At 40.2% G+C, this 24,664-nt stretch overlaps 2 protein-coding genes across 15 annotated transcripts in view; both read left to right on the top strand.

Moving 5' to 3' along the window:
• dock3 (dedicator of cytokinesis 3) overlaps positions 1-14,006 on the top strand; it is a 210,653-nt gene extending 196,647 nt beyond the window's left edge. For 5 of the 14 annotated variants that reach the window (XM_017713325.2, XM_017713324.2, XM_017713321.2 and 2 more), the window contains 11 exons: positions 579-758; positions 919-1,002; positions 1,103-1,219; positions 1,890-2,017; positions 2,941-3,076; positions 3,538-3,619; positions 4,169-4,287; positions 4,735-4,822; positions 5,110-5,229; positions 7,820-7,902; positions 8,876-14,006. In XM_017713325.2, the coding sequence (XP_017568814.1) occupies positions 579-758; positions 919-1,002; positions 1,103-1,219; positions 1,890-2,017; positions 2,941-3,076; positions 3,538-3,619; positions 4,169-4,287; positions 4,735-4,822; positions 5,110-5,229; positions 7,820-7,902; positions 8,876-9,433 (1,695 nt within the window). In that variant the 3' untranslated portion in view covers positions 9,434-14,006. The remainder of the gene's footprint in view (positions 1-578; positions 759-918; positions 1,003-1,102; positions 1,220-1,889; positions 2,018-2,940; positions 3,077-3,537; positions 3,620-4,168; positions 4,288-4,734; positions 4,823-5,109; positions 5,230-7,819; positions 7,903-8,875) is intronic. The other 9 variants (XM_017713322.2, XM_017713327.2, XM_017713328.2 and 6 more) reach the window with 4 other exon arrangements.
• Positions 14,007-15,074: 1,068 nt separating this feature from the next.
• On the top strand, positions 15,075-22,205 carry manf (mesencephalic astrocyte-derived neurotrophic factor). Its single transcript, XM_017713320.2, has 4 exons — positions 15,075-15,256; positions 16,605-16,732; positions 16,821-16,962; positions 20,433-22,205. Exons 1-4 carry the CDS (start codon positions 15,169-15,171, stop codon positions 20,615-20,617), a joined length of 543 nt encoding a protein of 180 aa, XP_017568809.1. The 5' UTR covers positions 15,075-15,168; the 3' UTR covers positions 20,618-22,205.
• The last annotated feature ends 2,459 nt before the right edge of the window (positions 22,206-24,664 follow it).

Raw genomic sequence — 24,664 nt, 5'->3', positions numbered from 1 at the left:
GAGTCTGTGAAAATGGAGAGACTGTGTAAAAGGTTGCTGTAATTCATAAATGGTTGTTAATGCATTATTTTTGTTAAACCCTGGGTTAAATCTGAAAGTATACACTTTGCGGTGATGTACAAAAGCAAAATAACAAAAACTATGTCACTGTCCAAATACTTTTGGACCTGATTGTATGGGACTCTTTCTCCCATTGATTTTTTTAACTGGCCTAGGAAAAAAACACCCAGCTGTTGGTCCTGATTAATTTGACCTGGAGACCCCCAAAATTAGTTTGTTATATAATGAATTGCGTTTTACATTCACTTTACATTCTGTATTCGACGTTGGAAAACAGTGACAAATAAATATTTATTTGCTTGCAAATGTGATATCACTTGAAAGTTTACAATCTAGACTTTACAGTGTGCTACAAGTGACAAATAATTAAGCATTTTCTTTTTGTTTTCACCAGTGATAACTGCACATTTTAAGGGGGGGGGGTTGCTTGATTTAACTTGTAAATTATACCACATGCAATCATTTTATGCAGTTGTATTTTTTTGGACCTGCACAAGTGAAATTCCCAATGTACCTAGATTGAAGTTAGCCCTCTGGAGAATGCCATCTCAGTGGTGGAGAATAAGAACCAGGAGCTGCGGACTCTAATCAGTCAGTACCAGCATAAGCAGCTGCATGGCAACATCAACCTGCTCAGTATGTGCCTCAACGGGGTCATTGATGCAGCTGTCAACGGGGGCATTGCAAGATACCAGGAGGTAAGAGCTCTTCAGAATCTTCAGAATCGGCCACTGTTTAACCACTGTTTTAAATTCAATTGTAGGATGAAATGTAAAACTGAGTGCAGTCCAAATTAAATGTTTGGTCCTATTTGATCAGCTGTGTGTGTGTTTACACACTCTTGTATCCACTGTCCAGGCGTTCTTTGATAAGGAGTACATTGGCACCCATCCAGAGGACACTGAAAAGATCACTCAGCTGAAGGACCTCATGCAGGACCAGGTGAATGCAAAACACATTCAGTCAAAACCTCCATGAATTAAACAACTATCCGTGTTTGGATATGATCAATAAGTCCATGGTATGTTGGCTTGTCTTTTAGGTTCACATCCTGGGTGTAGGACTGGCTGTGCATGAGAAACTGGTGCACCCTGAAATGCGGCCTCTGCATAAGAAGCTGATAGATCAGTTCCAGATGATGAGGAGCAGTCTGTGCCATGTGAGAGCTCAACTCTTCTTGTGTTCTACACAAGGAAACCAGTGTCAATCATTCATTACAACATTTTATAACATTTTACATTACATATATATATATATATATATATAGGAGGGAGAGATGGGGTTCACACAGTACATTTTCTCTGAAACAGACACATTTTTCATTTTTCGCATTTTTTTTTTACTGAGCAATTTGCCTTTTATGCACACTGCTGCTTTTGTGCCAAGCTCTCTAGACACCCTGAGCTGAAAAATGTGTCAGTTTGAAGGAGTCAAGTCCCTATGAAATTATTCTGCCCTGACTACTCAGATACTGCTCTTGTATGTTAACCCTTGGTGACAGCTGTAACGGAGGATGAGTTAGTGGTCGCATTGCTTTCGGGTCTAAATCATAGCATAATCAATTGTCGGTTTAGCATGTTTCTGCTAACAGAACCGTGTTTACTTGTTAACAGTAGTAATTCAACTGTCTGCCTCTACATATCAAAGTGATATTAAGCTAGCACAGCTGACTGACAATTACAATGCTACTGTTATTAGCAATGGGGACATTAGCAGTCAGAGCAGTGTGAAAAATGAAGTGTGAACCCCCATGGAACAAAAACTGCTACCATTGTGCGAGGAGTTGTGTGCGTGAGTGACAGAGAAGACAGTGTGGATATTCAGGGCAGTGTTTCTATGTGGCCCTGCAGGGCCTGCCTGGCCTTGATAAGCTGAGTTCGGCCAGCAACCCGCGAGGCATCCTGACCTCCCACAGTCCCATGAGTCCAGAGAGCATCAAACTTATGCACAGACATAGGTAAGTACAACAAACACACATCAAGCTCATGCAACATGGACCACTTACAGCAGGGTAGAGGCACTTACTGCAGCAAGTGAGGTCAGACTTTTTAATTTCTCTGTATGTTGGAATAGATATTGGTAGGATGAGTAGGAGTCCACAAACTTTTGGCCTTATAGTAAAGATGTGAAAGCAGCCTCAGAGAATGTACGAAGATCATACATAGTATATATCTTACATATTATCACCACAAGAGTGGAAAATAGGAAGATATCATTTGAACCATATCACCCAGTCCTAGATAAAATCATTATTAAGATCAGTTAGTGTGCTACTGCACACACATTGCTTTGGGTTTTGGAGATAGAACCTGCTCTTTGTATCCCCTTCCTCATGTTTCACGAGCACACCTCGGCCACTATGTTCCCCATGCCTTATACACTCTCTCTTACATACCACAAATGCTGGCCTCCACTGTCCCAGTGTCTCTCATTATTCTCTCTCGCTGTGTTCCTGTCGTTTTCTCTATGCTTACCTCCAACTCCCTCCCTGGCGCTCACTTTTGTGTTCATCTGTTATTCTTCTTTTTCAACCACTTTGTTCTTTCGAACTTTTTCACATTTTGTCCTCATCTCTCTGCATGTTGTGCCCTCAATGCCATTTCTTTGGTGTTTCTGGAACAACTTCTTTTGCTCCCATGCTTCTTTGCTTTTCGCTCTCTTCTTTCTTTCATCCTTCTATTCCATTTCTCTCTACCTTTGTTCACCCCTTTATTGTCTTTTTGGAATGGCAAATTGCCTTTGGTCCACATCTATCGCTCTGCTCCACCATTTTTTCCTCCACCTTCTATAACCCCACCTCATACAAACATCCTCTATACATCCATTGCATCATACCTTTCTTTTCCCATTGGCTCCTCCCTACACTGTCTCTGTCTCCAGCTCGCTGAATCTGTTGGGCTCCATCCGCCACTCCTCTACTTCCCTCTCCTCTCACACCTCCAGTGAGACCGGAAACCTCCTCATCCTCACTGACGGAATGCTGCTGGAGCACCCAGAGGACCTCTACCGCATGCAGGTCAGCTTGAACACTCACTAACCAGTTTACTTATACACACCTGTTAGAATGCTTTCATTCAGCTCAAAGTGCTTTAAAGGTAAGAGACACAATCCATCAAGACAAACATTTAAGGCCAAGGAGTTAGGAAAAACAATAAAGTGAGCAAAATGTCTGTTAAATTATGTTGTATTGTGCTTATAGCTAACTTAAACTAATGACACACAGGTAAAATGAATACAAAGTAAATATAAGACACAGGTACATAGTGTTTAGACAAATTGTGTACTCTGTGGTGCTTAGTTCATAATGTCTGTTTATGTTAGAAGCACCTGTAACATTAGTATGTCTCACTATATCATGTATATCATAAACCTTGAATGTACATGTGTTAAAATGTAGCGTCAGACAACTGTGAAGTGCAGGACGTGCTGAAGGTGAGCATCTTAAAATATATTCTCTTTTCATTTGTGAATTTGTAGCCCAGTCCCTCGACGTCGAGCCTGAGCTCCACACATTCAGCTCCATCTCAAATGATCAACTCAGGCCCCAACAGCATCCGAGGTGAGCTACATCAGTAATAGACAAAGAGCATGTCATCTAAATGAAAAATAGAAATATCATATTAGCTAAAGTTAAATCCAAAAGCAGTCACTGAAGCATACATTTCAGTCAAAAATCTTCAGTCAAATTTGCCAACATGGCTAACCATTGAGGACAGATAAAGATCAGTTAGCATGCCCTTGTTTTTAATTCAGCTGGCTTTCATTTATTTACAAAATGTTAGTATTCCACATTTCTAACTACTAAGCATTCTAAGCATTATATATGTTATTTTATTAGGTATTTTATTAACATTTACAATTTCTTCACACAATAAATCAACAGTAGTCCAAAAACATCAGACAAAGATCTTAAACGAAAATCCTGGTAGACCACAGAATTGCATATGTAAAATATAATATGATTATATAATTAATCTCTGATAATTAGTTGAATGAACTGTGTTGGAAAAACAAATACTGTACAGTACCTTCCAGGAGAGAGACTTGCAGACTCATAACAGTTAGTCCTTAACCTGTGAGAGGATGTAAAATGACTCTCTCTCTTCAGTTGGCTCCCCATCACTGCCTGACAAATACAGGCACAACCGCGAGATGCTGATGCTGCTGCCACCCCATCGAGATCGACCCAGCAGTGCCATGTACCCAAATGTGACTGAAAATGGACAGGTATTTATTTGAGGAGAAAAACAAAGGCTTGTAGTGTACTGGAAACAAATACTATACAACTTTTATTTTGCAAATAAGTTGCTGTCAAATATGTGATCCACCAATGTGGTCTATATTTTCAGTGATGGTTCATGGTGGTTTATTAACTTCTACAGATGTGTCTACCGATGACCACTTAACATACTTCCAATGAATTAATAATTTTATTTTATGCATTTTGTTTTGCAATTTTCAATATAGTCTGTATCTCAATATTTTAAAATTATTTTTTAATTAAAAAATAAACACTAAGGGTTGGTTTCCTAAACAGTGATTAAGGACTGTATTTTCCTTTCAAGGAAGAATCTGCATTCAGAATGCTATTTAGTTTTTAATGAATTCCACTTTAGATGTTTTGCACCATGGGCTGTGGTGCATATAAATACTCCACTTTTGTCCTCTTTCCAGCCAACAAACATCCAGAGGGCCTTATTCCATCAGGTCATTGGTCCATGCAAGCCATGCAGTGACCCCAATCTTTCTGTGGCTGAGAAAGGTATCTTCTGTTCATTTAAACCCACTGTACCTGTCTAACACAATTTTTAGTGGTCAGTGGTCACTCCTGTCATCAGTGAAACACTGTGTTCGTTCTGCCCCAGAATGAATCCCTATAATAGAAATATATAAATTAGTGATTATTCCTTGTTATACAGTGTTATACACCCTGGAGACCAGTTATCAATGGGACTAACACAGGCAACACTGTGCCCAGTTCACCTGTAAATGGTGAATTCCAGTAGTTATTCCTCAGTGATAGGTAGTCATTCGCTGTCACCCTTGCAGTGCTGACTGCTCCTAGCAGTTGGAGTTTGGACAGTGGCACCAGAGACGCCTTTCCTTTCCTCTCCGCCCATGTAGGAAGTGTGATGGCTCCCCCAGTGCCCCCTCGCAGTCTTCCATCTGGTAAGAGAATATATCCTGAATATCCACTTGCACAGTTACAGAGCTGCACCAAAGAACTGCTACCAAAAAAAACATACGCTATGTGGGTAGGTAATGTGATTCAGACTGTTTCCCCATTCTGATTAAAAAAAAAAGTCTTTGAAATGTTGATATCTGTTGTCCATGACTGAGCCTCAGTGCCTGGCTTTCTTTTGTCGTTGTTAAAGAAGTTTTTGGGAGTGTACTAGTTTGAGCATGATTGTAATTGTGCAGTACTGGATCACCAATATGGCAAAAGTGAATAAAGTTGGACAAGTGTGGCCTGTGTCATGCTTTGGAGCACTCTCTTTAGGTACCTGTCTCTGAAGTGTGCCTTTCTGGAACATTAGAATTGTCCCTTGTGTCTTTTGCAGATTCCCTACCCCATATGAAACTCCCATTTCCTTTTTATGCCTGTCCTGAATGCTACAGAAATACATTTAGAAAGCATCCACTGTAGTTTTCATTTACTGTGTGTGTGAGGGTGGGCAATATGGTACAGACAAATTATGATATGAAAACATTTAAAAATTTGAAGATGGAATGGACACCAGCTAAGAAATAATTCTGCATTTTTTTAAATGGCTATGAAAAGCTGGAATACAGTTATTTATTTTTTAACTCAACCTTTGCAAAAATGAAATATTTAACAAGAAACAGGAGAAAAACATTTTATAAGTAGATAAGTAAATAAATAATGTAGATGAAATTTGCTATATGAATAAACTTGCTTTTCCTTGCCTTACAGTGTGGTTTGTGTAGTCACAGACTGGATGTTGTTTACAGGCTCTGTAAAATGGCATAAAACCTATTGTTTTGCTGGACTGCCCAGAAAACCATCCTACGAAAGTTGCTGTTTTTTATTGAGTCACTCACGGATTAAATGATACACATTGTTAAAATGCACATGCACAAACGTCACCAGGGACAAACAAAGGGTGGCCATATGCACCTAACTACAATATATACAATATACAATATATACTATATTTCCAAAAGTATTCACACATCCATCCAAATCATTGAATTCAGGTGTTCCAATCACTTCCGTGGCCACAGGTGTATAAAACCAAGCACCTAGGCCTGCAGACTGCTTCTACAGACATTAGTGAAAGAATGGGTCGCTCTCAGGAGTTCAGTGAATTCCAGCGTGGTACCGTGATAGGACACCACCTGTGCAACAAGTCCAGTCATGAAATTTCCTCACTACTAAATATTCCACAGTCAACTCTCAGTGGTATTATAACAAAGTGGAAGTGATTGGGAATGACAGCAACTCAGCCACAAAGTGGTAGGCCACGTAAAATGACAAAGCAGTGTCAGCGGATGCTGAGGCGCATAGTGTGCAGAGATTGCCAACTTTCTGCAGAGCCAATCGCTACAGACCTCCAAACTTCATTTGGCCTTCAGATTAGCTCAAGAACAGCGTAGAGAGCTTCATGGAATGCGTTTAAATGGCCGAGCAGCTGCATCCAAGTCTTACAACGCCACTGGACTCTAGAGCAGTGGAGACTGGAGTGACGAATCACCCTTCTCCGTCTGGCAATCCAATGGACGAGTCTGAGTTTGACGGTTGCCAGGAGAACGGTACTTGCCTGACTGCATTGTGCCATGTGTAAAGTTTGGTGGCGGGAGGATTATGGTGTGTGGTTGTTTTTCAGGAGTTGAGCTTGACCCCTTAGTTCCAGTGAAAGGAACTCTTAATGCTTCAGCAGACCAAGAGATTTTGGACAATTTCATGCTCCAAACTTTGTGGGAACAGTTTGGGGATGGCCCCTTCCTGTTCCAACATGGCTGCGCTCCAGTGCACAAAGTAAGATCCATAAAGACATGGATGAGCGAGTTTGGTGTGGAAGAACTTGACTGGCCTGCACAGAGTCCTGACCTCAACCCCACAGAACACCTTTAAGGATGAATTAGAGTGGAGACTGTGAGCCAGGCCTTCTCGTCCAACATCAGTGTCTGACCTCACAAATGCGCTTCTGGAACAATGGTCAAAAATTCCAATGAACACACTCCTAAACCTTGTGGAAAGCCTTCCCAGAAGAGTTGAAGCTGTTATAGCTGCAAAGGGTGGGCTGACATCATTTTAAACCCTATGAATTAAGAATGGGATGTCACTCAATTTCATATGTGTGTGAATGCAGATGAGTGAATACTTTTGGAAATATAGTGTATATTTTAAGGATAAAAAATAACTGATTATAACCTGGTGGCATCCACCAGACACTGTGGACAGATGGACTAAAATGTTAATTTGCCAACATGCACATAATGCAGGGGTATGTCCTGTAACCTAGACACTTGCGTGACACCAGTACCGTGCAGCTGATGATGGTCCAGCAAAACTAGGCTTGTCTAGTCTTGTTTATGGTAGCTGCTGTTTTTCAGGGTTCTGTAAGTATTGCTAATACTCATCATTTTCTCAGGAAAGTGTATCATGGCATAACTTATCACAGTCATAATAACATATCATATTGCCCACCCCTTTGTATGCATGTTTGTGCGCATCTTAGTGTATGTACGCTCTTTCTCCAACCCGTCTTCTGTCCGGCTGTGTCTTCCCCTTTAGGACACTTCTCGATGCACTTTGATGCTTTCCACCACCAGATCAGCGACCTCCCTCCAGCTCTCCCTGCGCGCTCCTTACGAAAGGTACCCTTGCCTACATGTGTTCTGCCCCTTCTGACCCTTTATGTATGTCGCTGGTGCCCTAGAATGTCCTTCCATTACGCCTACAGGTCTCATCCAGATCCCCTCTGAGTTATAGCACACTTTGTCTTGAGATAGGTGCACTTTGTGTGACCTTGTTAAGAATCTAAAATTTTGGTGCGTGTATTTGCATATGTGTGTGTGCACATGGGTGTATCTCTGTCCATTCAGTGCCTGGATATCATTAAGGTCTTATTTTCTTTTAAGTTGGATGGCCTTCTGTTGCTTTTCCCATTGCCCTGATTCAGTGGGGCCTTTGCTCATTAGCCAGAGGACCCATACATTTTTAATGAGAGCTCAGGCAGATGGGTTAAAAGAGGGTATTTGTGCTGGGAGACACATAATGCTGTGTGGCATTTAATTAGAGCAGACAGAGGGCATGGCATTTGCAGGCTGAATCAGAAAGACAAAAACTGCTACAGCATGTGGGTGCAGGTAATTCAAGAGACAATGTTTTTTTGGACAAATGGTAATACAGAAAAACACCTTGGCATTGATTATTACCAGTTAGACATGTTTTGCCTCATATTTATTTAATATATTTGCTTGAAGTGTCACAAAACATGGCAAACCATGGAACCAGGCAAAGCCCAGACCTGCATTTAATGGTTGAACACAATAGCAAAATAATATTTAATTAATTAATTGTGTTTATTTGTTACAGTGTTCAGTATAACATTATAAAACACCACTCTAATAAAAGTTCTATCACTCATTAATCCGTTTTTAAATTAATATTTAATAAAGGAATAGTTAAATGAAAATTCTAATTTACAAAAAACTTGATGATTATTGGTGTAAATTCAGCAAAAGTTTAAATGTAAAGTAAAAGTATAAATTAGATTTTTCACCAGACATTTATCCTGTAACCTAAAACTTTTTACCTTTTTAATGCATAGCCCCTTTTTCTTAACAGTCACCCCTTCACCCTATACCTGCCTCGCCCACCAGTCCGCAATCGGGCCTGGATGGCAGTAATTCCACCCTGTCCGGCAGTGCCAGCAGCGGCGTCTCCTCCCTGAGCGAGAGCAACTTTGTCCAGTCCTCCTCCGAGCCTCCGGCACGGGCTGACACATTGGACTCAGTGCCCAGCAGCCAGGCCTGGACCACGGACACAGAAGAGGCCGAGACGCCCTACCTTCCCGTCCGCTACAGCGTCTCCGAGCCTGAGGTCCTGGACAATCTGAAGCCCGCCCCCTGCCGCAGCCACTCTGCTCCGGTGGGCGTTACACCAGTGATTCCTCCAGACAGCCACCACCACCCCCACGCCATCCACATCACACACCCCCATTACCACCACCACGAGCCACCACCTGCACTTCCTCCAAAACCATACTTAAGAGAAGGCTGCATACCTGAGGAGGACTTGAGGTCTGTTCCAAGGCCCATGCCTCGCAAGATTTCCCAGCCACTGCTCACCAACAAGGAAGAACAAGCCAAAGTGGCCTGGGAGCATGGCATCAGTGAGGAGTGAGGAGTTCATCAGGATGAAGACCGGGGCTGATTTACTGGGTTTTGAAGCTGGTTTGAAGAATGGTAGAGCCCAAATCAAACAGTTGGTTTTCGGGAATGTTCTCCTCTCAATTCATATTACCTCCAACAAGGATTTGCTTTTTTCATGAGTACTCACCATGTTTCTAAGCTTCTAAACACTGGTATGAACTTACATTTTGTATTTATGGTTGTTTACTGGGGACTGTGAGTCCAAAGTTGTTCCAGCGCTCTTATTCCCCTTCTTGATCAAGATGAAAGGTAGTGATAGGATGAAGGTTTTTGCTAAATGTTCTCATAGGTTAGCAACAGGAAATACTAAATGACGATTCCTATCCTGTGGGAAAAAGTTTGATTAAATGCACTTCTGAGTGTGTAGTGTTAGTCCCTTCACTTTTTATTACACTGATCAGACAAGAGTACTGAATATTCTTTTAAAATATAATGTAAGTGGAAGGTTCATTCAGAGATTTTGAGTTAAAAGTAGGCCGATAGGTTATTTGTGCAAAAACTACTGAAATTAGACTATGACATTACCTCTTGGAGCATCACTTTTCAATTCTGGAAGAGCTGCACTTTAACACTTGTTTCCGGACCATCAGAAAGTGACATTTATTTAAAATAATAGCATGTTGGACTTGCTTATTGGTTTGGATGAGACCTTTGGATGGTTTTATAGTCATCGACATATTACTATAATTACAGACTGATTAACTGTCTGTCATAAGAGTCTCAATTTCTCTGTGTCACTTAAAAAAATGCTCATTTATCTTGCCATAACATTTATAGGGCTTTCTGTCTGAGAGCCTCCAATATTGATGTCAGAACTGCTGTTAATATTTCTGCTAGAGTAGATTTTCTATTACTATTATGACTCACTAGTTTGAGAGCTGAATTAGGAAACTCTACACATAGCACTTCTCCTGAGCAGTAGCACACTGACTTGGCAGTAAGAGGCTTATGTACTTTGCAAAAGCTTCATTACACACACTTTATTATCGTGCTTCAAAAGCAAATCAGCCAACCATTCTGAGCTCTATTATCCAGTTATGCGAGTAACACCACAGACAAGGAGATGTAATATAAAACCCATTTCACAGATGTCTTCTAGCAGTGCAGCTGCTTTGGGGCCCAGCAGGTTTTTTCTTATTTGATTTATTTCTCATTAAGTTGGCAGTTTTCGTAAAAGAAGAATATATTTTTAGATAGAGCAAATGTAAAACTCCCTAACTTTATTTAATAAAATTGTACAGTAAAAAATAAGAAATACAAGCTTATATAATAATACAAGGATGTTGAGTGAGGACCTTTGAAAAGTATACAATGTTATATGCAAGTGAAGGGATTTTTGAAGACCCTTTTAGCTGCTGAAGGATGTGCAATTGCTTCCTGATGGATATATGATGTTATGTCCGATGATTATTTTTAAGAACGGGGAGATACAATGTATGTTATAATTTCATAAGCTGAGATTTTTGTAAAACTGTGCATGTTTTCTTCATTACTGTGGCGATACAGCAGAGAAATAATTGACTAAAAATTACTAGTGTGCTCCACTTTAATGAGTTTAGAAGAGAGATGCCTGTGGAGCTCTGCAAACTTTTTCACAGTTGACTTTAATTTTACCTTACCTGACCCCTTCCATTATGGATTAATGCCTTGCGCTGCAACCTGCCCAGTTTCTCTAGACATAAATTCCCAAAGTTGTTTCACATCTCATACATGTAGAATAGCTTTTTTCTCTCATCAGGTTATCTTAGAGTAGCTTCCAATATCTTTCCAGTAATGTAATACAGCCATTTGCAAAAGTATTCAAACCTGTGATTTTTTTTCCACCACATGTTGATATAAAACATACATTTTACAACAGATAAATCCATGCCATTGTACATGGACCGATCAGAAAAGATGTCATCTAAACTAGTGTGGTGGTTTTGTTCTGTGGGCAGTGATAATATTAGACACACGTTTGATGTTATAGAGAAGTCTGAAACAGCAGTATCTTTAGTGTAGCACAAAAAGAAAAAAATGTCCATATCTGTATTTCACTATATAGATCAGGAATGTGCACGGACACATTCATCAAAATCTGGCCTAATCGAACTCTTCTAGACTTTACGTCAGGGTAACTCAGGTGCACCACCAGTCATCCCACCAGTAAAGCAACAGTAATCCAATTAAGAAAGCATGCCATTTCATAACGTTTTTGTTCTAAACAAGAAACATGCACTAATAATGTGATGAGGATTTTGTTGTTGTAAAAAAAAAAACAACAGGGATTTATGCCAGGCTCTGTGGAGCTCTTAAATAGAGCTACAACTCTATGTATTTATATAATATTTTCACAGTAGGTAACCTCACAACCTTTCAGTCTAGTGATTGGGGTGTTTTTGGCTGCCTTAGGGAAAAAACTTCTAACATTATGTTTGGTTTCATTTGAACCATAAAAAAACTAGACGTTGTTGCAATGTGTTGTAAATTTAATTTACGCTCCACCCCAACACCACCCCCAAACAATTTCTGTGCACGGGCCCGATGAAGACAGTACTAAGACAATTTAGCTTGTTTTCTTTTGCAAAACTTGTGGGCATTTGCAAGTTTATTCAAATTCATAGAAAACCTGTTTTATGTGATTATGTAATTTTGCGCCACAAATTTAAATTTTCACTTTATCTGCCCCTTTCATAATGACGATAGACAGTTCCGTAAGTGTTCAGTTTGGGATCTGGAGCATGCCACTTTATCTAGAGGATCTATTTTGGGTTTGAAAAATAAATATTTTTATTGACGTCTTGCAAATAGCAGAACTATATGATAGAGAATGCACATGATTTATAAAAATGTATTTAACCCTTGTTATACTTGAAAGGATGTCAAAAGCAATTAGGCTGTCCTGTATTATCTGTTTTGTTTATTTCTGTGTGTGTAATGTGAGCATTGTATTCTTCGTGGTACAAACATCTGGCAAAAAGAAGGTACATCAATAGATCAGACTTTGTTAATGACTGTAGAGCACATGTTTAAAGGGAACAATTAGGAATTAGCTGCCTTCTAGTGTCAGAGACGGAAGAACTCATGAACCATGGTCGTCTTAGCCGAGGTGTATTAGGAGTAGTGATTAATCTACCATATTCCTTATCAGTCATATCCAAAAAGCATTAACCTTTTCACTCTGTTCATATAGTAATACACTTTTCTTAATTAACTAAGAACAGGAGTGATGGCTGATGATTTGATGGTGTGATGGCTCAAGTCTTTTTGAGCCAAGAGAATATAAGATTGTCATTGTGATGATTTGGGTTGAGGAAATAATGAAGGATATTAAGATGATTTGTGTCGAGTTTGAGTATTCTTACGTTAGTACTGTGAATATTAGGGGTTGTTAAAGTTATTTAAGTTGTGCAAAGAAACAGTATTAAGGCAAGATATCTGGGTTGGCCAAAATTGTGAATACCACACTTCTAACTACAGCTAAAATTATTCATATTTATTGTTTTAACATTTTTTTATAACTTTTTTTATTTTGCTAATATTTTTTCCTGTAAATATTCAAATTTCATGTTAACTGTAAGTGTGCATGTGTGTGTGTCGTGTAGGTTTTTACTTTGATTTTCTTCATTTGTTTCATTTCATAATGTCCAGGCAAAAATATATATTCAGAATTCATCGGCCACAACATGATAGCTGAAATAGTTGTACATATTTTATCCATCTGATGTCTTGACAGAGTAAAACTCATTTTGGATCATAACATTTTGGGTTGAAGGTGGCCTTTGCTTTGATATGAGGAGGTTTGTGGGGGTTTCAGGTCGATAGCTTTTCCCTTTCTTCACTCTAATTGGGTTTCAGATGGTCCAGAATAGTAGTTTGTTCATATCTGTCTCCCTGAAATGAGCAGCATATAGTTGGTTACATGTTGTATGGATAACTAATACGAGTATAGAGTCTCTTGACCTGTATTTTTGAAAGATTGCTGTTAGAGAAAAGTGGTTGTTTTTAATTATGTGAAAATGACAATATCTTGACAATAGGAATTTCACCGCTCCAGTAAAGGGAAACCCAAGAGAAAGACTTTTTCTTTGTACATAGGAAAAACTGTAGAAAGATGGGTACTAAAACACTTTTGGAAGCATTATAATTCGTACGTCACCACGTCTGTCTTTATGTACATAATCCTTCAGAAGCTGTGTATTTATACGGTTAAGAAGGGCAAATCATGTATAGATTGGGATTAATTGTCTGCCTTGTACTTTCTGATGTAAATGTGTTTTTAAAACTAAAACAGCAAATGGAAACAAGTGACTCTTTCAATGGCCTAATCACTACAGTTATTTTGTGTATTTTGCATTGAAATCTGAAGAACAAGTTCTGTTTTACCATTAAGAGATTAGGAAACCTTTGTACGAGTATTCTCAAAGTAATTTCTTTGTATATATTGTGCTGGCATGGACAAAATGTGATGTGAACTTTAGATGTAAATACACTTTTTTTTCCTATAACTGCTGTGATGTGGAATTCATTAATAATGCCTAACATTAAAGATAATGTTTTATCGACTCATGTGTGACTTGCCTTTTTGACCTCTTTTATCACCATGTAATAAATCATCATCATGTGGAGTCCCTGTGTGTCTTAAACATTCATTAGTATGAGGTTTAATCCAATTCTGCTCTAACACATCTGACTCAGTACTTGCTCATTGACTGATGAGATTCATATGTAGTAAAAGTACATAACGGTACAGGACCCAGTTTGGCAAAAGCATATACGTATTAATTTCATATATGTGTACACACACACACACACACACACACACACACAGATAGATAGATAGATAGATAGATAGATAGATAGATAGATAGATAGAAAGAAAAAGAAACCATTGGCTCGTCGACCAGGGCCTTTTTTGTGTGGAGTGCAGTCAAGCCTGCTGGACATGGTAAATTGCCCCTAAGTGTGAGTGTGTGAATGTGTATGTCTGTCTGTCTGTCTGCCCTGCGATGACCTGGCGACCTGTCCAGGGTGTATCCCGCCTTCTGCCCGGTGGCAGCTGGGATAGGCTCCAGCTCCCCCCGCGACCCAGAAAAAGAAGCGGTTTAGATGTTGTGTGTGTGTGTGTGTGTGTAGATATATACAAATTGTAAATTGGGTATTAAATGATAATCCAAAATAATGTAGACCTTAGAAACAGTTAAGCAAACACATGTACGCACTTAAAATCACTCATTATTGTATTACTATTATTTGTTATTAGTACTATATATAAATACAGCGTGTATATAATGTGTGTATGACTTTTAAGACATAAACAAAGTACAACAATCAAATATGTTCCTTTATTAGAAACATCCATCATCTCAACGTCAGTGCAAGTGCCCAAAACTTTCTGGACTGCAAATATGGCGTAACAAACCGCCGTCCAATCCCAAACTTCCCGTCATCTCCTCCAATCGGGAGGCGCCAACTGGACTCTGTCGCAGGATTGAACAATCCACACCCAATGAAAAGCGAGTGCGTGGTGCGAGGTTAGCAAGGACGACCAATCGCGTCGCGAAGAGTGGCACGGTGTCCAATGGCGTGTGGGAATGGGCGGGACTTGGAGGAAACGGTACGTTTGCGCTGATTGCGAACCGGTATCTGTATCTCAGTGCATGTGGACGAGACGGCGCTCCGCTGCTTCTGTGTTCCGTGTTTAAAACTGTTCACCCCGGCTGAGTAATGTTATATTTAAGCGGGCTGTCGGTGGCTCTCGCCCTCGCCCTGCTGCCGAGCAGCAGTGAGGCTTTAAAGGAGGGAGATTGTGAAGGTGAGTTCATCCTAACAGCGGTTGCTAGGTTCAGTTAGCTTAGCCCGTTTCAGTGTTTCCGTCAGGTAAAGCAGAATTCCGTCTTTAAGCGTAACTTTGTGTTATGAATTGTAACGCATATGTAGAAGCTGTAGCTTGTTATGTAGTTACAGTAGCATCGGCTGTACAGTTGTTACAGACGAGGCTGATGTCGGCTTCCTTTTTGCCAGCTTCTAGTTCGAATTTGTCCGTTCCACCTTAAATGGTGCAGCAACTGCAACCATTTAAGGCGGAACGGGGAATTTCGAGTAAGAACCTGGCTTCATTTATTGCAGCATACATTCGTGTACGCCGGTGGAGCTCGACAAGAGTCCGGCTTAGAGACCCGGATAGCGTTAGCTGGTGTTCATGCGTTTTAATGGAGTGAACTGACTAGCGGAGACACTTGTGAAGTCCAGGTCACCGCGGGTCAAGCTGACCACTGGCCACTCGTGAAAACGTCTCGTTCACAAGACGGTGGACTGCGGTGTGCGGTGAATGTCGTTTAGACGCACCGGTTGCTGCCACAGGATCACTGATGTAGCAGGATGCTAACTCTCTGAATGAAAGGGGAGGTCTGCTGATTTTTCAAAATTTCCAACATGTGGTGGTTAAAATGATAAACAAAGGTATTCAACCTTAACAATAGAGAGTTTTTACCGTGGTGATTATAGCAACCAGGTGTCCCAATGTCTACAAAGCAAATATAGCCTTTTTAATTACTGTCCTCATCCACGAGTCTCTGTTTTTTTATGTGTAATGCTGGTGATGGTAGTCATCAATCTGAAATCAAGTTTTCTATGAGGTCTGTTTTGTCTTCATGTATCCCTCCACCGTGAGTGGATTAAACTACATTGTTTAAAATACCTTTTTAGACCAAAACCTTGTCACACAACTACCAGAAAACAACATCTCTGACATCAAGCAGCGAATTCATGTCTTTTTAATATAGTAACTTTATGTGAGGGAGCTTTTGTTTATGTGGACATCTGGTTCCTATATCTACTACTGTGAACAGCTGTGAATGAACCATTTCACACCGACCACTCCGATCGACTTTACTGGCATGTTAACCATTTAATCATGCAGAAATTTTTAAGTTGGTGGGGTTCCCCTTTAAGACGGCGTGTGCTGTGCACTACCAAAAGCCACCAAGTATAGGTGTGATTAACTGTGGAGGGAAGTGACTTTCACCTTTTTCTGTCCGAGTTGGTGGCTGATCTGGTCTTATCGGCTTCGTTCGGAGCAAGGAAGAGTACGTTCTGCCTTTAGGGCCCTGATGGCACAGCTGTAGTAACACCTTTTAACCATTCTCTGTTTGTCATTGCAGTATGTCTTAGCTTTCTGGGCAAGTTTTACCAGTCACTCAAAGACAATGATGTAAAGTTCACCAGTGATGCTATTGAAAAAGCTTTGCTGAAAACCTGCAAAGAAGCAAAAGGAAAAGAAAATCGATTGGTAAGATGTCATTTCATCATTCGCTGTGTGCTTGTGGTGTTTGAAATGTGTCATTTGCCTGCATTTATGTTTTCTTCTTTCCTCTTAGTGCTACTATATAGGAGCGACAAGTGACGCAGCAACAAAAATCATCAATGAAGTGTCCAAGCCCTTGAGCTATCATGTACCAGTCGAGAAGGTGTGTGAAAAGCTGAAGAAGAAGGACGGTCAGATCTGTGAACTGAAATACGGTATGTCACGCCTTTGTGTACAGCTCTGGTTTACTTCTCTCTTCTACTCGAGTCGGATCATGTACACGAGATGCTCTTTGCTGAGCAGGAACATTTTGGTTAAAACTGAATGATCAAGCCTGTAGAAACCTCCACACAAACTTTCAAGGTACGTTAGCAATTGAATGAGAACTATTTATATTAGGGGTGGGTTTTTTATTTATTTTTTAAAAAAATGTTTGGATTTGTACCCAATGTTTTCCCTAATTTAGTCGGTTCCTATTCCACACATTAGTTTGGACTCCCCCAGTCACACGTTACTACCAAAGCTAGGCTAACACAGGCTTCCTTCGAGACCTGCCAAACCAGCCACCCCATCTTTTTGTCATTGGACAGCTGAACGCGCTTGGAGGAAAGCGTCAACTGCCAGATCTGTTACATCAGCTAACAGACGCCTGCACTGACTAGTATCGTGTTGAGTGAGGGGGGGAGGTTGGAGAAGGCGGGCCATTCTACCCACCCAGAGAGAGCGAGCCCAATTGTGCTTCTCTTGGTCTTCCGGCCACGGAGGCTGTAGCATCACCAGGGATCGAGCTCACAATGGAAGGTTTAATGATATTGTTATGTTGCATTACGTCACAGTATTCTTTTCAGTCCTGAAGCCCACAGTACATGCAGAGAAGCATACTGTGACATAATGCGACATAACAATATCGCCAAGGTGGACTAGTGACTTCCATTTACAAGACATTTAATCCATTTACATATTTAATCCTGTTTAGTGCAGCATGTGAAGTGTTAACTGAGTACACCACTGCTTTTTTTTGATAGTATTTTTAATGTGGTTCTTTTGTCAGATCCAGCGTATCAAACCTCAGAAAAAACAATATTATGATTTATATCATGTCTTGAGAAAATGTCTTGAAGTAGTGTGATGTTATATTTTTGCAATATTGCCCATCCTGACTGACACCACAGTTCAGAAGTAGATATGATGTATATGATAAGTAATTGCCTTTTCATCGGGTATTACCTGCACTTTCAAATGCAAAATAAAAGCTTGTCCAAATGGACATGTTTCAGCCTAGCCCTTCTTCAGCTGACCTTTAAACAGCTGGGCTTATTGCAAGCCTGTAATTGCGTGAGGTGGCCCACATCTGTTTTGACCAGCAGTGGTAAAGTTTTATTTTGCTTTAGAGAGTGTTGGCTTCACTTTTATATATCAGGGTTCAGTACCTTGCACCCATATGTCGAATGTTAAGCCCATTTTCTATGGTTTTTTTTTTTTTTTTTTTTTTTTTTTTTTCCCTCAGTTCATACTGTAATGGGTGCCATCTCCTTCTGAACTGTGGTACAGGTCTCACTTGGTGTAAGATTAATCTTTAGTGCATTGTCTTTATTTGATAGACATGCCTGAATATGATCCTCTCCACGTAATGCGGGAGAGAGTCACAAGGTGGAGTAGTGCCTAATAGATGCCACTGGCTCCCATTCAGCAGCCAAACAGAGAGTGTGTTTGTGTAAATACGAGGGAGGGTTTGAATATGTAAACAGAAGTGAAGGTCTATAAAGTGGCAGCAGTATTATACCTCTTTGATACCTTAGTTTCCTAAGGGTGCACAGAGGTACCCTTAATTATATTTTTTTCCCCAATTTATTTCCCAGTATCCCATTACTCATTTGTCCTGTAATGTGTATGTGAGCGAATGGCCAACTTTGTCAAAATATTACGGGGCAAATGTTGGATATTTAGGGGGGGGGGGGTATTGTTGGTACTGTAATAGGATGCCACCGTTGCAAGTCAGACTGATTTTCGGGGATTGCTCTAAGCCCCTTAGTTCCACTGAAGGGAATCTTAATGCTTCAGCAGAGAAAGACATTTTGGACAATTCTGTGCTTCTGACTTTGTGGTAGGGAAGAACAGTGTAGGGAAGAACCTTTCCTGTTCCAGCATGTGCCTCAGTGCGCAAAGCAAGGTCCATAATGGCATGGCTGGGTGAATTTGGTGTGGAACAACTTGACTGGTCCTCAAAAAGCCCTGAGCTCAACCCCATCAAGCAACTTTGGGGTGAACTAGAACAGAGATTGAGAGCCAGGCCCTCACGTCCAACATCAGTATCTGACCTCACATATGCTCTTCTCGATGAATGGGCAAAAATTTCCCACAGACACGCTCCAAAATGTAGAAAGATTCCTAGAAGAGTGGAAGCTTTTACAGATACAAAGGGGGACCAACTCTATATTAATGCCTATGGATTTAGAACGGGATGTCTGAAAAAGCTCTGGTAGGTGTCCCAATACTTTTATCCATATTGTGTGTGTGTGTGTGTTTGTTTTAAAAAAAAAAATCATTTTGGCTGCATCCCAGTGGCACATTCATCAAGTGAGCCATGTTGCTGTGGTGCCGTAAAGCTCCACTGGTATGCGTGGTTTCAAATGGAGAAGCAAATCCAGTCCCCCAGAGGCAGATTGTCAGTCTCTCATGCACTGAATTCTGGGTCATGGCAGCCCTAGTGGTTTGCTTGAGAAGGAGAATTACATTGATTTTTGTTTTTCTCTCTCTTCTCAAATATAGTTGCTTAATTCATTTGTTGTGATGTAAACTCATTCAGTAAGTTATTCAGAGGGATTTGATGTAAAGTGTTTAATTGTAGATAAGTTTAACTCTCATTTCTTTAAAGTGATGATGGGAACCAGCAGTCATGGCATCTACAACACCGATATAGCCATTTTATTTACCATCCAAAATGGTTAATAAACCTGCACATGATGGGCTTGCTTTGGGAACTACTTTACCTTACAACACCCTATGTGCGTTTCCACCTTGAGAGGATGTAAAATGGTGTTTTCTGACAAAATCTTATATAAAAACAATCATAAAACAACGTCTCGGGAATAAGATGGTGCATTATATAATTATAAATGTAAAAACTCTGTGATGGACCTTTTAGAGATACGTGTAATGGCTCCATTTCAGCTTGCGAAGTCTTTGAGAAGTGAACTATATTGAATGCTACTCTGTGGACCTCTAAGCTTCATGTGCAAATGAGGAGACGGGGCTTGTTCTTACAGTGTTATACCTGTCCTACAAAGATGATATGATTTTATAGCCCAATTTAAAGATCTAGAATCATAAACGGTCTAATTCGATCAAATCACAGCCACAACAGCAGAGCAGGAACTAAATCGCCTTGGCAGCGTTTGAAGCATAAGCGCATTTCCACCATTCTTCTCTTTTCTCCAGGGTTGTTTCAGACACTGAGTGGGTGGGTGTATTTGCATTGGAGACGTGCATGGGCAGAGATTGGTGTGTCACGTGTATTAAAATGTTCCATACAATATTTTAGAAGTCAAGCGTGTGGAATATTGAACCTCATATACCCCCCCCCCTCCGAAGAGGCCATCTGCTTTGACTTGCAAATCAGTAATGGCTCCATTTGAATATTTGTCATCTCTGCTAAAGTGCTTCTTGTTTTTTCTTCCCGCTTCAGATAAGCAAGTTGACTTGAGCACCGTCGACCTAAAGAAACTGAAGGTGAAGGACCTGAAGAAGATTCTGGACGAGTGGGGCGAGTCTTGTAAAGGCTGCGTGGAGAAATCGGACTTCATCCGCAAGATCACTGAACTCATGCCCAAGTATGCGCCAAATGCAGCCAAGGCACGGACAGAACTGTAAACGCTCTCGTAGAACTTCGGGACAGAGGGAGTGGCTATAAAGGCCATGCGGGTGGGTGATTTGCGCTGTGCAGCTGATTGACCACCTAATGGGGACCCAAGTCTTGTTTGTCATATTGCCCTTTAATCTAATGGTTAACAGGTCTGAGAGTGCAGCCATTCTTTCATTCTTCTCTTACATTCCATTTCTCCTTATCTTTGAAAGTTTAAAGTGATGCTGTGTTTCAGCCCAAACGTCTGTAGTATCAGGTTTTCCGCAAATAAACCAAACATACTGCCTCTCACTGCTCTGTCTGTGTCCCCTGGACGCTGTTATTTCAGGATAGGCATCTGTTTTACTTACAGTACTTCCTCACATTGTACTTCCATGAAAAAAAAAAAACTTGGGGCCAACCCAGATTAAGCCTAGGCCTATGCTAAATAAAGTTTTAGGTATGAAATGCCAGTGTTCTTGCACTTTAGTTGAGGACTAGGCTTAATCAGGGTTCACTAAACCAGCTCTTGAAGGAGAATTCCACCAATTTTTCTAAAAATGTCTGCATAATATAGTGGTAGAAATGCAAACAGTGTCATTCAGAGTGGTTTGGTGCGAAGTTGCTCATTTATAGACACTTTCTAGCTCTGATTTCTTTACAGTGGAGGTCCTGATGTCTACAACACAAATATAGCCATTTTATTTAATAATTGATTTATTTAAAACCACTAATGTGCACAGGTCATTTGAGGTTTTTATATGTAATGTTGATGATGGTAAAATAGTTGTAAGTCTGTTTATTTTGAGGACCATTTTGCCTTAGAAAACCCTCTATGCATCTCTCCACCATGAACAGGTTAGAATAAACTGATTAAAATACATTCTGGGCCAAAATTTCTAAAAACTACTGTGAAATAGTGTCTTGGACATCAGGCTGAATATTCATAACTACTTAATGCAATACGTTTGATGTTGCTTTTAGAGGCCTTAATTTCTTCAGACGTCTGCTTCCTATCACCACCACTGTGAACAATTCTGAATTAGGTTCTCTGTAACTAAGCATTTCACACTTAACTGCTCTGAATGACTTTGTTCACATCCTTGTTTAATTATGCAGATCTTTTTTTAAATAAATAAATAAATCAGTGGAGTTGCCCTTCAAAGGAATACCCTAGCCTAGTTTCTTCAGCACCTGTGCACTATCATAAAGATTAACCTTGTGCTTGCGACTTGCCCGTGACGTTTAATAGAACTCGTACATGAGACGCTTATGCTAATATGACTCTTCACTCCAGTTTCAGAGCACATACGGGCACAGCTGTTTAGGATGAAGTCAAGAACAGCCTCACTTTAAACTTTCATTATTTTTGCACACTCGACGAGGGAAACATTCATGCCAGAGGGATGACTGTTTTTATTGGGATGGTATGGGTGATATTACAAAACACTGTAGTTTCTTTTCAAATGGTTAGGGCTTTTTTTATTTGACTATTATATAATAAACCAATGAGGAGGGTGATGCACCTACTAAATGTGGTTCAATTCAAATGGACTTTGCTGTAAAACATGTTTATTACAGTTGTACTATACTTTTTCATTAAAATAACAAAACCAACGTGGCTTCCTTTCTTTTGCTTTTCAAATAATTCCGTTCTTGGAGCTTTTGCAGTGGATATGGCATTAAGAGTTCAGTCCACGTTTCCTGGTTATGCACTGATTGTGTTCACACAGTATTGGTTTCCTGGATGTGGCTTGAATCTATAATCAGAGCGTTTAAACCAGAGCGATATGAGGTTAGATTAATGTGTTGGGTCTGTAAGTTGACCAGCACTAATGTCATATTAAAATTTTCCCTTGTTTATCACTGACTTGGTTATTACTCAACTTAAAGGTAGAAGTATATCAAGTCTTTAAGTGTCGGGAGTCTCTGAATCTTTCAGTAGTTCATAATATACCTGGTTTGCACTGGTTTCTTGTGTGTGTGTGTTGAGCTCTTTCCCCCCTGTCTATGAAATCTATTGTAATTCAGAATTGAATGGGAAGCACTTTTCCTTCCGTGCTGTGGCGCATTTCTAATGGTAGTTGGTAGGGTCTCTGAGCTGGCTGAGCGTTTCACTCAGTGGTTGGTGGGACAGGGAGGTGAAACATGGTATTTTTTGTGATTTCACAAAGACCAGTGGATTTACACACATCTGCCTGCTGTCAGGTTTGCCCATCCTTTCATGCTGAATTTCTAATGTGTGTTGGGATGAGGCAGCCAATCAGAACAGAGCTGATTAACATATACCATGTCCAAATGTTTGCAGACATCCCTTCTTGTTAATCAATTCAGCTGCGTTAATGTGCACAGAATCAAATCCAGTGCTGAGCGTGGCTGAGAGGGGCAGAAAGCCTTCCAGCGTTGGGCTGTGGAGCAGTGGAACTGTCCTCTGGAGTGACCTTTAGGATGAGTTGCACTGATCCAGAACTGACCATTCAGCGTTAGTACCTGGCCTCACTAGCATCTGACCTCGCCTCATTGAGTACCTGCTCAATCCGATCCTCAAAGCAATGTTCAACACATGGTGTAAAGCCTAGAAGAATAGAGGCTGTTACTGCAGAGGGCCCTTTTTAATGCTCTTGATTTTGGAAGAAACGTCGGATGAGCAGACTTTTGGCCACATAGTCTATATTAGTTTTGTAGCTCATTTGGTTAGATTTTTTTAGCTGTAATATCTGGGCAGGTCCAATACAGAAGCTGTGACCAAGACTCATAAAAGGTCAGATGTTATGCTGAAATAATTTATACAGTGGTCACTTTTTTGCTTTTAGCATTTTTTTATTTTTTTTTTATTTTTTTTGTAGAATAAGATAAAAGAACAGTACAGCTGCCCCTCCAAAACATGATGGTATGTGTGATAATCTCTACAGTTTGGAGGAGAAAAAAAAAGTTGAAGTTAAATTGCCAAAGGGGACGTTTATATAGATTTTTATATATATATATACATATATAGATTTTATATATACATTTATATAGAAGGAACCATTTTAAAAAGTGATACTGTGAACGAGGGAAGAAAGTCAGATTTCCATTCCTTAAGAATAATCCTTCATGCCAAACATTAATGTCTGTCTATATGGTAAGAAAATGGACTTTGGGGCAACCAATCAGAGCCAATACTGAGTCAGGAGAAATCTCCCTGTTGAGCTCCAGAAAACTCTTAATTAAATATGTGAGCCCAAAAAAAGAAGAAATTTTGGGGCAGAACCAAGAGGCATGGCCCAAGGTTCCATTAGATGCTTTACATCTGACGCCCAGTTTAGAAAAAAGGATACATCTAAATTAATTTCTCCTTCAAATAATCTATTAATCCATTAATATTTTTAATTAATATAATCTATTAATAGTATTAATATCAAAGTTTCCTCAAAAGCATCACAATATGAATATATGAAGGAAGAATCCTAGTTCATTATCACTCTGATGGTGGCTGAACTGGTAACAGCCCCTGGGCTTCTTGCTCAGGTTTCATGTGTGTATCTATATAAACAGCGCTGAGCTGTGATTCAGCCTTTATTTGCCGGTTTAATGGGACTCCCATTATAACCGCAGGGCAGGTTTATAGGGTTTATATGCAAACGTGAAAATGCAAAGCTTGGCCACTTTATTAGAAACGCCTCCTCTTTCCTCGAAAGGCTGATCAGTCAGTGATGCCTGTGCTAACGTGCTGGAAAAGGAGAGATTAAAACCTGAAGTTCTGCTTTCTAATGGGAACTGGCTTGATGGGTTCCAACACAGACCTTTAGAACCCGTTAGGAAACCATGAACCGCTTTTAGGATCAGCCACTGGTCACCAGTTAAACCATTAGGATCGTCTACGTCGTGTTATGAGCCCAATAAAAAAGCCGAAAAAACACCTTACAAAACCAGCTGGAACCAAGAGGAAAACCTGATGGTTTCTATTGTTTTTTCAGCAGGGAGGCCTCGGCCTTATTTTCAAGGCAAAACGTAGTCTTTTACAAATAACTCGCACTATTTGGACTCTGTTCAGTGCACAGGCGCCCGGTTTGGGACGCGGCCTCATGACACGATGA

The sequence above is a fragment of the Pygocentrus nattereri genome, chromosome 21 (genome assembly GCF_015220715.1).
Source record: "Pygocentrus nattereri isolate fPygNat1 chromosome 21, fPygNat1.pri, whole genome shotgun sequence".
NCBI classification, from domain to species: Eukaryota; Metazoa; Chordata; class Actinopteri; order Characiformes; family Serrasalmidae; genus Pygocentrus; species Pygocentrus nattereri.
The sequence above is the reverse complement of the archived record's forward strand: the minus strand, read 5'-3'. Positions and strand labels throughout refer to the sequence as shown.